Below are 16,703 nucleotides of genomic sequence, written 5' to 3'. Positions count from 1 at the left end.
TATTGAGAAGGGAAAATAGGTCTGCCAACAAACAAAAAAGCCACCCATCTTCCGAATGCCATAACCAGAAAATGAATACATTAACTAATGATAAATTTGCATTACACAGAGACAATGTCTAACAATTTTCATACAGTATACACATGAGCACCCTATCTGGGTGGTAGGTGAATAAACAAACGTGTGAAGAAAGTTGGTCCTAAAGACATGCATGGTTCCTTGTATTCATATTCAAATATCTACATCTGATTTAGTCAAATCTGAAAACACCACCATTTAAAAAAATAGTATAAAACCCACAAAAAGTATAAGAAAAGATCAACTTTGGAGTTGAATACTTTAAGCATGCGTGGCCCCTACCACAGCTTTGTCTGAGGAGCATACTGAAATGCATCAAGTTTTACTTTTCCTCTTTCCTAATGCTTAGGTTCAATTCTCTAACCCTCAGTAGGGTTGAAAGCCCACCATAGTTAAGTGGAAGATACCTGTTTTTAAATTCAATACATAAACTGAATGTATAGGAACCAAAATGAATGGAATACCCAGAGATTTTAATTCTTAACAGAAATAAAGTCTCGGCTCTGAACATCCATTCAAGAAAATTATGAGCAGTGACACTGAAAACACTGATATCATGAGGACTACTCACAAGCTTGAAGTTAGGCATATGTTTAAGTATCTGACTGAAGCAGGGTCATTCTGAACTCTGCTCCTACACTGGACTATTTTCACAAGTGTCCATTTCCACACTAGCGGTATGCTTATTTTATTTATGCACATTCCTTGTCATTGGTGTATTAATCCTGCAACTTTCAACTGGACATAAAGGAATAGATTTTCTAACAGTTAAGCATGACTCCCACCAAGTTTCAATGGGAGTTAAGTGCCATTTCAGTCTTTGAAATTTCCCCTGAAGTGACTGATATTAAGAAGAAAGTTAATTACTATAAAGCGTATTTTCCCTTTTGCAGTACCTAAAAGCCAGTGCAAAACACTAAGTCATGGAAAACGCACATTTGACACATTGTGAATGTGCAACACACATTCAAACATTGCACACAAAGGGCATTTCTTTCAACAATTGCTCAGCTTGGAGTTCAGCCTTCAACAGAGGCACTTTTTTCTATCAAGCAAAAAAAACATTTTAGGTAACACCTTACCTGCCTCAACAATTTCTCTATAGCTGACATTACCATGAGTCCTCTCCACACAACTGGTGCAGTCTCTTCTACCAAGAAACCCATCGACATACTGAAACAGTAAAGCAAAAAATTTATCTTTCAAACAGGATACAAAATAAAATTATCTGAAATACATCTGTAAAGTAGCTTGATTTAAAATAAAACATATGCTCACCATGCAATGCCATAGTTCTTAAGGGGTCTCATTAAGTTTTCTAAAATAGAAACAAAATTATTCGATTTTTTAAAAAACTAAGCAATTACTTTAGATTCATAAATACATACTTCCTCACATAGTCTTACTGAGGTAGTTTTTCACCCAAATCAGCAGTAGGAGCTGCCTCAGCTCCTCCAGTATTCTCTCTATCTAGCCACATTTTCAAAGTAGCTATCTGCATGATGGTGAGTTCTCGGTCCCATCCCTTTCTTAGAAACTGAGGCCAGGTCTACACTACAAAAACTTTCATCAGTAAAACGGCATCGCTCAAAGGTGTGAAAAATTCACACTTCTGAGCGACGTACTTATACCTACCTAACCCCAGGCATAGACAGCGCTATATTGACCGTAGAGCTTGTCCCATTGACATAGCTACCTCTCGTGGACATGGATTAACTCTCCCAACAGCTTGGTAGCATCTTCACTAAAGCACTACAGAAGCACAGCTTTTTAAGAGTAGATCTGCCCTCAATCTCTACTAGCTCAGGCTTCAGCCTTCAGATATATCTCTATTAGAGGGCATCAATACCAACTCAACCATGCCTTCTGCGACATCCTATGCAAAAAGAGAGATCAAGCTTTCTCAAGTGGTCTGCCTAGGATACCACGTGATCAATCATTGATACCTTACGTATTTCCTTTGTTAGCCTTCTACCAAAACCTGTAGGACTTGTTAATCACAAGCTGTATATGGTGAGGAGAGCAGGTCTACCTTACAATGAATAGTTAAGATATGAATATAGCCGATGAATGCAACACCCTGGTGTGACCCAGAGGCCCCTTGCCAAAGATTCCTCCCTGTTCTTCGCAAAAAACTGTCATCTCAGATGAGAGCACCAAACATATCTTACAGAGTATTTATCCACAAGGGATAACATGTAAGGTATCTACAGAAAGCTCATAACTTGTGAAGACTCAATCATTCTGATATGTGCATACAAGTAATATTTATGGAACAATGTAACTACATTGAAACTATGCTTTACAGACTTGGACATAAAAGTTAGTCACAGTGGAATAATACGTGATGGCCAATTGGAGCAGGAGGAAGTTGTTGCTCCTCCCTGGTTAGTCGGGTATGTAATGCAAGTCTCAAGTATCTAGCCTTGCTCCATCCCAAAACTAGCACTGGTAAACCATCAGAGACAACTGCAAACAATCAAAACTTCTTGGAAGTAAAAAGGAACATTATTACACACAGGATCTCTCTGTCTATGAAGACACACAAAAGACTGTTTCAGTGTAATACAGAGTGAGGAGAGGAAACACCTTGTGGAAAAGGGTGGTTTTTATGGAAGTTTGGATCCTGCTTCAGGTGAAGCCAGCCAGTTCTGCAACAGATTAAACTTTGGGAATGAAAACCTACTTGATTAGAAGGAAAAGGTAATTATTAATAAATGTAGGCCCTACTTCCCATTTTATGATTTTATTTTATACTGTAATCATTTGTTTCTACCACTCTCTATTCTTTCTTAAATAAACTTTCTCTTGTTTTATTACAACTGCTGTGTGTTATCCAGGAGCAGTGGTTTAAGGTAAAACTGGGGTACATTGCTTCTTTGGGAGCAGAGAATCTGGGATTTCTGTGAATGTTAGCGTCAGGGGCTGGACATCACAGGGGAATGCTTCAAAGGTGATTTAGGTACAAGGGTGCATCTCTTGTTAATCTGTAAGGCAAAGACAGGGCTGCCATTGCCCAGAGAAGAGTGCCTGAGTGGCTAACACGCTGGTGGAGTTAGAAAGCTAATACCCAACCAATATGTGCAAGGCTACCTCTCACTAGAGGCAGGGGGGTAACAAGATAGAACCATAGAATATCAGGGTTGGAAGGGACCTCAGGAGGTCATCTAGTCCAACCTCCTGCTCAAAGCAGGACCAATCCCCAATTTTTGCCCCAGATCCCTAAATGGCCCCCTCAAGAATTGAGCTCACAACCCTGGGTTTAGCAGGCCAATGCTCAAACCACTGAGCTGTCCCCCCCCATACTCCTGCGTACCCTGAGAACCATCACACCTAGCAAATCTCTTTTGAGGAAGCATAGCATGTAGCTGAGATAGATAGACTTTTGCCATCACAGGAGTTTGATTTTGTGGAAAAATAGTTAAACAAGTGACTGGAAAGCATATATATGCTCCTGATGGCAATCCCTGCTACTACAATCTTGAAAAGACTATTTCACAATGTTAATCTTCCCAGCCTTTGCATTTCAACTTAAAACAACACCAACAATATTCTTTACAGGGATAATCACGTGTTGTATGTATGATTACACTAAAAATATTAGAAAGTTTGCAAAGTCAAACACTCAGAAGTCAGGAATACCAGAATTAAGGTTGCCTATGCAATCTAGATTTGGTCCCTTTGTGTGCATGCATTATGACAGAGTCTTTAATTACATGATCATATATTATTTGTTCCACAGGATGCTTCATCATTCAGTGCACAGGATGGACAATGTTCAATGAATGAGTAGTTATTTCTTTTTATCCTCATCATTCAATGTGTGGCCCCAGAGCTTATTTAACATACACTGTCCAAGCCCTGGAAGGAATACAAAATTATTAATCTCTCCATGGGCTTTTCTATGACTTTCATCATTGTAGCTTGTGAGTGCTTCACAAACATTAATAAATTTATGTTCACAACACCCCTGTGAGATGAAGTGGTCTTATTATATCTGTTTTACTGACAGGCATCTGAGACAAAGATTAAGGCCAAAATTGTTAGAAATGTCCACTATCTGGGACTCCCAAGTTGACATGCCAAGAGTAGTTTTGAGCACAATTAGCATTTTTAATAACATTATATGTTTAAAAACAAAACCCCCTCCAGACAACTTCAGTTGCAGTTGTTAGCACTTATGCAAAATTTGGCTCCAGCCATCTCAAATGGGCACACTTAAAATAAGGAACACTCAGTTAGTTGCCACTTGTGAAAATTCTGATGTAATTGACTTGCCCAACATTACACAGGAACTCTGTGATAGCGGCCTGGGTAGAATCCAGTTCTCCAGGGCAGCATCCAACTGCCTTAATCACAAAACCATCCTCTCTCTTTCTGCAATCTCCTATCTCATTCACTATACACTTTCCAACTTCTACACCAAACGAGGCAAGGTCCTACAGACAACAGCTCATCCCCAGCCCATGTCCCTGTGCCCAAGTGTTCACCTCCCCTCCCCCTTTAGCTCCTTACCCCTTTGCATTTGAGTCAGGCGCCTTGCTCCTTCTCTATGCTGTCTGGGCACCAGCAGGGGAAGAATGGAGAGCACAAGTCTCCCTGCTCTCAGTGCTGGGGCCTGGAACCACAGCAGCCCTCCAGCTTCCAAGACGAGCAATTACAGAAGTCCTGATCAGCCTGAGCATGCACCATGTTCATTCACTCTGAGCATGTGCAAACTGAGATTTTTCAGAGGTTTACAACTTGGCCAAAGTTGGGCAGATTTTCATGGGAGCAACAAAAAGCAAAACCCCCTATACTGAATTTCAAGTCACTGCTCCAAAGAATGAGGTGTTAAGGCTTTTCAGTGTAAAAGATTCTTACTATTGATAATAGGGGCAAAACAATGCTTCCTCATTTTTAGATACCACTAAACCATAAACTGTAAACATAACCTTGTTTTTAAAAATACCTAAGTCATTTTAGTTGAAACTTTCCCAAAAAATTCAGCCTGAAGCAGACACCTTGCGTGAAAAATTTCAGCCTAAACAGTTAAAGTTTGGCAATGCTACAGGCAACTGAAAACAAGGTCTTATAATGGAAAGTGTTAGACAATCTTGACTATAGGTGGATCTACCAGCTCCACCTGTGCCACACACATCTGTGTGACTACAAAAATACTCACCATGTACAGTAGGTATTTTATTGACCTACCAGTGATTTAGCTCATTAAACATGGCTGGTCTCCTTGTTCAGAAGATAGAGAATACCTTGACTAACTTCATGTAGAGTAGTTTTAACTCACTATGTGTGATTACATACATGAATACTCCTGTTGACAATGAGTACTTGTGCAAGTAACAGCCTGCCAGTGAGAATAAGGAACTCACAATCTGTTTATCTAGTTCCAGGAGAGCACCTGATAAAAGCACCTTAACTGATACAGCAAACACAAGAAAGGAGGACTGTTTTTCCTATAAAGAGGTCTAGATACCAAAAAAAATATGGTAATTTTATATTGGCTATACCAACTGACAAGTTTTTTCCAAATCCATTTGAGCAATAAGCAAGCCCTGGTCTTGAAATCAAGTCCATAATCACCTTGCTCCACTGGCTTCAAAAGGCATTCCATGCAGGCATACAGGTCTGCCTACTGAGGTCCCATGATGGTATCAGAGCTGCACTTTGATGTGTGTTTACCTCTTGTGCTCTATCGCATGAATTGGCGTGGCCCTCATTACTGTAGTATTTGAGCATTTCACAATCTTTAATGTATTTATCTTCACAAGACTCTTGTGAAGTAGGGTAGTACTATTATCCCCATGTTATAGATGGGGAACCAAGCCACACACAGAGAGACTATGTGACTTATCCAGGATCACACAGGAAGTCTGTGGTGAAGTAGACTTGAGCCATTCTTCTTTTCTCATCCTTTCACTCATAACAAAGTACTTCAAAACCGGTTGATTATAAACAAAACATCTGAGAAAAGTGGGTCAGTTTTGTTGCTTTACTAAAGTTATTTAATATTTTACTTTGGTGAGGAGAAAAAGTCTCGGCATAAAGTAAAAATAAACTACTGTAAGAAATGCAGCACCAATGGTTACATTTCTCAACGTCTTTTCCCGCAAGTCTCTAAACAATATTTTTAATGCTTAAAACTAGCTAGTTTATACATGAGATCCTGTAGTAACTATAGATTTAACAGTGTATTTATGACTAAAAGTACTAATTCCTCTACCACAACATTTTATTTAAATAAAAATCATGCAGTAACCTCTCTACATGCATTTAAGAAAAATGATAGCAGGCTAGTATTTGTTCAAAGTTTATACTGAAGCTTAGGAATCCACTGCACTGTGAACAAAAGCTTTCTTTAGAGCTCTTCATTAGCTGAGTTTATCATAATATAGGTCATTATTTCCCACCTTCTCACATCTCCAGGATGTCTCATCACCCAAAACACAAAAGACTCTTACTACAAGACAAAGTGTGTCATTGCCACAATGTCAGTGAAGGAGTGAATGACGTATTGCAGCATATACGCTGTATTCTGTAACATAAAAGCAATACTGACTATTTGAGTCATCCATTTAGTTAATATACTATCTGTACATGCTATTTGGAGCAGATTTTAAGCCTTCTCCATTTGTAAAATCTTGAATAATTTTGCATCACATGATTTTTAAAATGTCTGATTTGGTACTGCAGTGACTGTACATTCTTCCCCCACCATCTTAATTAGGATTCCAGTTTCTGCAACACTGTATATTAATCACAGTAAACAGCAATTCTCAGATGTTATCTGTCTGAAAGAATGAGAAAAACATACTTGCTGCTTTCCTGGATCCAAAAAGGAATTTCCAGTTACGTTCCAAGACTGACAGCCTGTCATGGTTTAACACAGAGGATTTTGGGCCAAGTCAAGGATCTGAAGGCTCCAAACTATATGAGACTAAACAGAAAGAACTACAAAAGGACTGAAGAAAACAGACATGAGGCTGTGGAAGTTAAAGGGAGATTTGACATCTTGGGACATAACTAAAAGAAAAGAGTTTTGACAAGAGGGAGAGAAGTAAAAAAATTAGGAGACAGAAAAGAATACAGATTTGTAAAGCCATTCAAAGGGAAAAAGAATAAAAGGGGAAATATGACAGGCTTCAACACCGTATCTGTTCAAGGCTCGACCCCATAAAGTACCTGAAAGGCCCAGTTTCAAGCCACAATAGTGCTTGTCTCCTTGGTTTATTTCTTATTGGCTTGTGAACTCTTCTGTGCTAACCCCAAATGTTTTTGTTTTGCTTGTAACCTTTAAGCTGGACCGCAAGAAGGTTATTCTTGATGTTTAATTTTTGTAAGTGGGTTTTTTAAATCTAACAAAAGCCTAAGTTCTAGATGTATTTTCTTTCTTTTTGTTTTTAATAAAATTTACCTTTTTTAAGAACAGGATTGGATTTTGGTGTCCTAAGAAGTTTGTGCATATGTTGTTTAATTAGCTGGGGGCAACAGCTAATTTCCTTTGTTTTCCTTCTCTTCCCCAGACGGGGGCGTGTGTGTGTGAAAGGTCTTGAGGGTACTGCACAGGAAGGAATTCCCAAGTGAGCCTTCCTGGGTTCCAAGGGGTTTTGCATTTGGCAGCATCTACCCACCCAAGGTCAGAGAGAAGCTGTAAGCTTTGTAGTTTAATATCAGTCTGGAGTGGCCAATATTAATTTTTAGAATCCTTGTGGGCTCCCACCTTCTGCACTCAACGTGCCAGAGTGGAGAAATCAGCCTTGACAGCACTCTAAGTGCAATTTACTATGTAATTCTAGGTAGTGACATACTGGCTCAAACTAGTTGTTCATCAAGTCCAAGATTCTGTTTTTGATGATAGTGGCAAATTCCAGATGCTGCTGAAGAGGGTGTTAGATCCCTTTAAGAGGTAATTATTGACTAATGTACCTAAATCCCTCCCCTCCCCCCCCCCCCCGAGTTAGTGATTAATGGTTTATATTCTTTTTTAATTCCTATCCAGTGTAATTTAATATTAGACATTAAGATGGATAATGAGTATAACTTTTTAATATTTTCTGTGCTCTTGGACACCACGGGTATTGTGGTAATGAGTTCCACAAGCTAATTATATTTAACTGAGTCAACTGTAAATCTGTTCCTATTCAGATTTGTTTGAATGGCACCTTGTTCTTGTACTGTGAGAAAGTGTAAAAAGTCTCTTTTCCCTTCTCTGTACCATTATTTTAGTCTCCTGATGATACACAAGAAGGAACAAAATGCAGGTTCATCTCTCATAACTGCTGTCACTAGACAGCTAACACCAAGACTAGATTAAGGCAATCCAGGGCCCGAGCATACCTCACATGCCCCTCACTCCCAATAATCCCATCCTGTGGATTGGCATCATGGATCCTGTCCCTGCTGGGAGTGGCAGTGACAGGAGCCACCTGCACAAGAGTCATCTTCTGGGCAGACTAGGGGCTCCCCGTCTCTGGACCCCTGCTCCTTGTCTTCAAGCAGGCTGAGTGTCCCGGAGGAGTAAGGACTTAGTTGGGCAGGGCCTAAGCAAAGGATTCTGCTGGGGCTACCAAGGTTGCAGGACAGGTGTTGACATGTCCCATCACTGTTTACACCCTGGAATGTGACACTTAGCAAAATTAAACAGACAGTTCTATGCCGGGATGGTGTTAGTGGGGACCTGCAGATTTGGGGTTTCCATACTTAACGACTCACTAAGATGAATAGACAAGTTCACCCCTTTCAGATCTAGGATTTCAGGCAATCCGCAAGTCAGGAAAAATTCACCATGACAGTTAAACTTGAAAACATGATCAGAGGGTATCTTCACAACCACAAGGGCTAGAAATAAGTTTAGTTTCTTGCATATTTTTTTTAAATTACAGATGAGATTCTGACACCTTGTAACTTCAGGAGCTCAGGTCAGATGGGTAGGCATATAGTACCTAGGCTTTAATACAGCTCTGGTTAACAGAAGTAGTTTAAAAAACAACCATCACCACACACTTATTTTTGTTACAAAAGTAAACACAGAAAGAACAGGACTTATTGATTAACATGTTGCTATTTTTACACTGTCTCTTTTCAGAGTAGAGCCAAACTAACACATTCATGTATGCAAAGATTTCAAGATATTCAGTCAGAAGCTGTTGAAAACATGCACAGTATTAATAAAAGCACAAAATTGCAGATTAATTTTAACAATCTGCCAACAGTTTATCTTGCTTTGATATCAAAACCCAATCACCTTATATACTGTCCAAGATTTAGTTACAAACACGATTTAGTAACAAATCTGAAAATATTACATTTTAGTCTCTTGTACTAACTGAAGGAAAAACCCTGCTTTAAATCTCAAGAGGTGCTGGATAATACTGATTGCTTTTCAATTATGCTACAATCATTTCATTAAGCTTTTCAGCTTTCTACTTCATGTAGTCAGCAGCATCAAGAAAGAGAGCTTCCATATCAGCAGTAGGAGGTGGGAACTGTGAAGCCGAGTCTCAACCAAGCACAGACAGCACCACAGCAAAGGCTAATCTTGCAACTAGCTATAGAATTTGATATATAATTTAAAGGGACACTGCCAAATAGATTTTTTTTTTTTTTTTACATTGACTAATTTTTATTTATTTATTTTTTTAATTCTGGTAGCACCCTTTTATTAAAATATCCGGAATTTTTTTAAATTCCTATTTTAATTCAATGTTAATTTTTCTGCTCCAGGGATGTTTTTAAAAGGGTTTGAGGACTAAACTGACCAAGAAGTTCAACCCCACCCACCTTCAACCCCCACTATCTCTGCCTGCACACATCCACCCGTTACCCCTTTCAGTTTTAGCTTTGCTATTGCCACTGCCTGACATACTTCCCTTTGTAAACCCTAAGATAGTCCAAGAAGTTGTAGTCCCACAAGAGCCGTGCATGACAGTAATGCGGCAAAGGAATGCCTCTATACATGAAGTGCTGCCAAATGCACATACTAAACTAACAGAGAAAAATAATTTCCTCCAATCTTTCTCTTTCAGTAATCTTAAAGGTCACTCATAACGTCAGCTGAGTACGAAATGTTCAGTTACACGTGTCATTTTTCAAGTTGACCATATTCCTTTAAACAACCACAATGTTCCTATCAGAAAAATACAGTACACAGTCCTTTACCTAAAATGCTATGCGTCTAAAAATAATCAGAACTTTAGTTTCACACAATATACTACAACAGCTAGAAAAATCAGATGATATGAAAAATGCGCACTTGCATAAAAATGTTCAACTGTTGAGCATGCACAGATTTATCTAAAAGAAATGCCAGCAATTTAAAAGGTTAACACTCAACTATTATCCTGCATTAAACAGTATCAGAGTAAAACAATTTTAAAAAACTGAACAAGCAGGTAAACATTTTGCAACCAATGTAAAAATCTATCTTCACTCAAGAATTAGAATAGCTATTTCTGGCTAAGAAATTTGTAATTATGGTTGTTTAAAGAAAGCAACAAGGATATTCTTCTCATTTGCTCAGAGGCCAGCCCACCTCACCGTTCCTAGATCTCTCTCTCTCTCTCCCCTTCCCAGAGCCTTATTTTGAGAGCTAAAAATATCAAACATTTGACTGAAGATTCTGTTATTTGTAATGGAGGTGAAATTAGGTCAGCTTGAAAGAACTCCAGTCTACATATTCCTAAAGGTTGTATCTTGTAAAAATCAAAACTTCAGTTAAACAAAATTAAGTCAAGTCATTCCAAAAACAGCCTTCAATGTGAAACAGAAGTAATAATATCTATCTACCGAAGTCTGCAGATAGCTTGTAACAACAGTTTCAAGACTGGTTTCAGAGTAGCAGCCGTGTCAGTCTGTATTCACAAAAAGAAAAGGAGTACTTGTGGCACCTTAGAGACTAACAAATTTATTTGAGCAGAAGCTTTCATGAGCTAAAGCTCACTTCATCGGATGCATTCAGTGGAAAATACAGCGGGGAGATTTAAATACATAGACAACGTGTAACAATGGATGTTACCATACACACTGTAACGAGAGTGATCAGGTAAGGTGAGCTATTACCAGCAGGAGAGTGGGGGGGGGGGGGGGGGGACCTTTTGTAGTGATAATGAAGGTGGGCCATTTCCAGCAGTTGACAAGAACGTCTGAGACAGTTGTGAACTTCCCGCATTTAAGGAAGTATTTATTCTGAAACTTAATGAAGACAAATGTCAAAATGGTTTAGTATGTCATTTCTGATTAAAATATGAAAAAAAAAAAGGATGATTCAATTAAACAGACTGGGACAATCTACTACGAGCAACCTCATATTTTTGGTTTTGTCACTAGGCAGAGTTTGGGTTGGGAATGGAGATTGGGAAAGTATCACTATTTTTTATTTCCTAATGTGATTTCTGATTTACATCTTTAAAAGATGTATTCTGATTCTTGTTCTATTATGTCCTGGCCAATAAATCTAAACACACTATTATGTCCTGGCCAATAAATCTAAACACACTATTATCAAGCTACAGTCACACTAAACGGATTTTTGTGTTAAACCAATCAGTAGTAATACAGTTAATAGCAGCAAAAATGAACTGTAGTCATTAAGTTTCAGAATTAACATATTACTGTGACAGCACACATCTCTTTAGAGCTTTCAGGTAAAATTCTCTCCTGGTGTCAACTGGTGCAGCTCCAACCTGGCCCATTATTTCAGCCCATCTGCAGACCTCGGTTTGTGTCAGTTCACGTCAATAAGGTTTTCAGTCTACCGTAAGTTAATTTTCTTGGTAGCTAGAGGGGTTAACAGTTTCTTTTTAAAGTGAAATCTTACATTAAGGAAATAAATGGAAATTCACGGAAAGAACTTAAAACTGTACAGTGTGGAATTTTCACAGCACAAATTTGTAGTTACACGAATTGTGGCTGATGCCTGGTTTAGGTCTTTACCAAGTTTGGGGAGGCCGATGCTTTTTGACACATGCCAGATTCTCAGTAGTCTTCCTTTATTGGTGACCCTTGTGAAGAATTGAGCCAGCCAAAAGCAAGAGAATGCTTTTTTTTTTTTTTTGCCTCAGTCTTCACAGACAAGGTCAGCTCCCAGACTGCTGCACTGGGCAGCGCAGTATGGGGAGGAGGTGACCAGCCCTCTGTGGTGAAAGAACAGGTTAAGGACTATTTAGAAAAGCTGGATGTGCACAACTCCATGCAGCCAGATCTAATGCATCCAAGGGTGCTGAGGGAGTTGGCTGATGTGATTGCAGAGCCATTGGCCATTATCTTCGAGAACTCGTGGTGATCGGGGAGGTGCCAGACAATTGGAAAAAGGCAAATATAGTGCCCATCTTTAAAAACGGGAAGAAGGAGAATCCACGGAACTACAGCATCACCTCAGTCTCTGGAAAAATCATGGAGCAGGTCCTCAAGGAATCCATTTTGAAGCACTTGGAGGAGAGGAAGGTGATCAGGAACAGTCAACATAGATTCCCCAAGGGCAAGTCAGACCTGACCAACCTGATTGCCTTCTATGAGTAGATAACTGGTTCTGCGGATATGGGGAAAGTGGAGGACATGATATACCTTGACTTTAGCAAAGCTTTTGATATGGTCTCCCACAGCATTCTTGCCAGCAAGTTAAAGTAGTATGGGCTGGATGAATGGACTATATGGTGGATAGAAAGCTGGCTAGATCGTCGGGCTCAACGGGTAGTGATCAACGGCTCCATGTCTAGTTGGCAGCCGGTATCAAGCGGAATGCCCAAAGGGTTGGTCCTGGGGCTGGTTTTGTTCAACATCTTCATTAATGATCTGAATGATGGGATGGATTGCACTCTGAGCAAGTCTGCAGACGACGCTAAGCTGTGGGGAGAGGCATATATACTGGAGGGTAGGAAGAGAGTCCAGAGTGACCTAGACAAATAGGAGGATACTTTTAGCGTGTCAGTGGTCCAGGTTGGAGCTGCATCAGAGTCCTGCACTTGGGACGGAATAATCCCAGGCACTGCTACACGCTGGGGACCGACTGGCTAAGCGGCAGTTCTGCAGAAAAGGATCTGGGGATTACAGAGGACAAGAAGTTGGATATGAGTCAACAGAGTGCCCTTTTTTCCAAGAAGGCTAATGGCATATTGGGCTGCATTAATAGGGGCACTGCCAGCAGATCGAGAGAAATGATTATTGGCCTCTATTTGGCACTGGTGAGGCCGCATCTGCAGTATTACGTCCAGTTTTGGGCCCCCCACGACAGAAAGGATGTGGACAAATTGGAGAGAGTCCAGTGGAGGGCAACGAAAATGATTAGGGGGTTGGGGCACATGACTTATGAGGAGAGGCTGAGGGAACTGAGCTTGTTTACTCTGCAGAAGAGAAGTGTGAGGGGAGATTTGATAGCAGCCTTCAACTACTGAAGGGGGGTTCCAAAGAGGATAGAGCTTGGCTGTTCTCAGTGGTGGCAGATGACAGAACAAGGAGCAATGGTCTCAAGTTGCAGTGGGGGAGGTCTAGGTTGGATATTAAGAAACACTATTTCACTACAAGGGTGGTGAAGCACTGGAATGGGTTACCTAGGGAGGTGGTGGAATCTCCATCCTTAGAGGATTTTACGGCCTGGCTTGACAAAGCCCTGGCTGGGATGATTTAGTTGGTGATTGGTCCTGCTTTGAGCAGGGGGTTGGACTAGATGACCTCCTGTGGTCTACTTCCAACCCATATCTTCTATGCATGTGGGCCACGGCTAAGGGGTAACTTGTTTTCAGTCTATATAACAAAGGTGGCCAAACCATGGCTCACAAGCTGCATGTGACTATTTTACAGTTGAAGTGGGGCTCACAGAGCTCCTCTCCTCTCCCCTCCCCTATTCTCCACTTACCAGCCTGGGGGGAAAGAAACTCAAGGCTTCAACTCTGCGGGGGCTTCTGCCAGAGACAACCGATATCTGCTGAGTGGGAGGGCACAATTTAAAGGTTCACACCCCCCCCCCCAACAGCTTGAGTCACGCCCCCCCCTTACCTTCAACGGCCTCTCCCTGCAGCTCCCAGGTGTTACTCCATGTGGAGAGGCAGTGGCAAACAGCTGGGACCTGCAGGGAGGGACCAAAGCTTTAGCTCCACAGAGAAAGGCAGCAGCAAAAGCAGTGGCTCTCCCTGCAGCTCTTAACTGTTTGCTGCTGCCTCTCCCCACAGCCACAGGTCCCAGCTTGCTGGCTCCAGCAGCTGCCATGGAAGGAGCCCTGCTGCACCATGTAACCAATCAGGGCCAGCAAGTCCTGTCAAAGCCCCCCGCCCCATGTATTGCCTCTGGCTTCTGCCCAGCGGGGAACGGGGGTCTCGGGGCTCCAGTCCCATGGGGTGCACCTGCCAGGGCTCAGAGCTTCAGCAGGAGGGGGGCTGAAGCCCCAAGCCCTGGCAGGTGCGCCCCAGTTCTCGAACTTTTCAAGATTGTCGTATGCGGCTCAGAAGGTCAGTAAGTTTGGACATCCCTGATCTTTAAGTATCTACGTGGGGAAACAAATATTTAATAATGGGCTCTTCGATCTAGCAGAAAAAGGTACAACACAATCCAATAGCTGGAAGTTTAAGCTAGTCAAATTCAGACCAGAAATAAGGTGCAAAACTTTAACTGTGAGAGTAATTAATCATTGGAACAACTTCCCAAAGGTTGTGATGGATTCTCCATCACTGACACTTTTTCAATCAATTTTGGATGTGTTTTTAAAAAAAATGCACTAGGAATTACTTTGGGGAAGTTCTATGGTCTGTGTTATATAGCAAGTCAGAGTAGATGTCACATAGATTCCAAGGCCTGAAGGGACCAATGAGTCACCCTTCAGCTTTTTAGAAGTAGCTGCAGTCTTTTGCTACTCTTTAGAACGTATTGCTTTATATACAAATACATAGTTTTGGGCATCACTAAGTAGCAATAAAGTTCTGAAGTACTATAGAAGCAATTAATAGTTCCACTGGAGTAAAAGATCTGTCAGTATCTTCATAATAAATTGTATACCCCCCCCTTTTTTTTTTCCTCTTTTTTTAAAAAGAGATTTATAGGTATTATGACTATCACCATCATGGCAAAAAATAAACCCAAAATGCCATTTTGGCAATTTCAGTCACTTTTGCTCTCTGCCAACTAGTGAAAGCGATGGATTTTTAAAAATGAAATTTTGCAGTTCACTCGTCCAGAATGTTAATTGAGTTTTTGGATCAATTAGTTTGAAGGATGTGAAGCAGCAAGTAAATAGTCATGTTATTTATGTTATAAAGTAGCATCTGTGCATGTGCAACAGCTAGTTTTCATATCCATTCCACACAGATGGGAGATTATCCAATATCTAGAATTCAAGGGTGTATTTCAAATTAACATTTACACATCTATCTTTTCCTGGGATTCTGCATAATATCCTTATTAAACACGTGCAGACTTTTCCATTTACCAAGATTTTGCATAGTAATTTAAGAGAAAAAAAGAACATATCATCTTACATTTATGGAGCATCTCTTATCTCCAGGGACCCTAAAGCATTTTGAAAACTGGAAATATACAGTAACTGCTAGATAGTTTTATCCTACCGTGCTCAGAACCCTCAATCCTGCTGAAATGTGTGGTTGGGTGACAAAATTGAAATCAATGGGTAATCTGTACCTCACAGGATCAGTCCATATGGGTTCAATGTTGAAGGGTGCTAAGCAATGTGGCCCCAATCCAGTAGGCAAAAAACTAAGCACAGGCTTCAAACCCAGTGGCTTCTATGGAATTTACGTGCATAATTAAGTTCTTTACTGAATAGGGATGAATTCAGCACATGCTTAAGTGCTTTGCTCAGCCAGGACCTAAGAGTACACTGCACTACACAGCTAACTAAAAAACAGCTAACACCAAAGAGAGTGGGTAAAATTTTGGAGCTACCAACCTTATTAAATCACAACAAAGTAATCTAAGGAAATCTTTAAAAGAAAAAAAAAAAAGACATTAAAATTGAGAGTTAAATCAAAAGCAGACAGTAATTCCCAACTTTGGCTACCACATCATCCTTAAAACATCAAACTGATCCTGGGAGTTGTTGCCTATAAAGTAAATAGTGGACACCTTTAATGTTCATTCTTCTTGTTTTTACTCAATTGAAGGTAGAAACAATGCTATTTTAGAATGGTTTCAAGCATTCCATATAAAAACGAACTTTAAAGTTTTAGACTTAACCAAGAAAATTACCATGCTATTCATATACTCTAAGGCCAAAAGGAATCATTGTGAACATCTAATCCGACCTCCTCCATGACACAGGCAATAGAACTTCCCCAAAATAAGTCCTAAAACATATCTTTTGGAAAAACATCCAATCTTGATTTTAAAATTGTCAGTGATGGAGTTGTCCCAATGGTTAATTACTCTCACTGTTATAAATGTATGCCTTATTTCCAGTCTGAATTTGTCTAGCTTCAACTTCCAGCCACTGGATCATGTTACAACTTTCTCTGCTGGATTGAAGAGTCCATTATTAAATATTTGTTTCCCAGGTATGCACTTATAGACTGTAATCAAGTCACCCCTTAACCTTCTCTTTGTTAAGCTAAGTATATTGAGTTGTTCCCTGTTACAGCAATGCACACAGAACTGGGAATGCATGGAGCAGCTGAAGTGGTGTGGGAAAA

General features: G+C 40.3%; 1 protein-coding gene across 6 annotated transcripts in view; it reads right to left on the bottom strand.

Moving 5' to 3' along the window:
- Positions 1-16,703, bottom strand: part of NUBPL (nucleotide binding protein like) — a 153,515-nt gene that overhangs the window by 108,090 nt on the left and 28,722 nt on the right. For all 6 annotated transcript variants that reach the window (XR_005225548.2, XR_006291800.1, XM_043549708.1 and 3 more), the window contains exons 5-6: positions 1,357-1,396; positions 1,161-1,251 (exon numbers count right to left, since the gene is read on the bottom strand). Coding sequence is in view for 4 of the 6 variants with exons in the window: in XM_043549708.1 (XP_043405643.1) it covers positions 1,161-1,251; positions 1,357-1,396 (131 nt within the window). In the remaining 2 variants the exon portion in view is untranslated. The remainder of the gene's footprint in view (positions 1-1,160; positions 1,252-1,356; positions 1,397-16,703) is intronic.

The sequence above is a fragment of the Chelonia mydas genome, chromosome 6 (assembly GCF_015237465.2).
Source record: "Chelonia mydas isolate rCheMyd1 chromosome 6, rCheMyd1.pri.v2, whole genome shotgun sequence".
NCBI lineage: Eukaryota > Metazoa > Chordata > Testudines > Cheloniidae > Chelonia > Chelonia mydas.
This window is presented reverse-complemented; position numbering and strand designations above follow the sequence as displayed.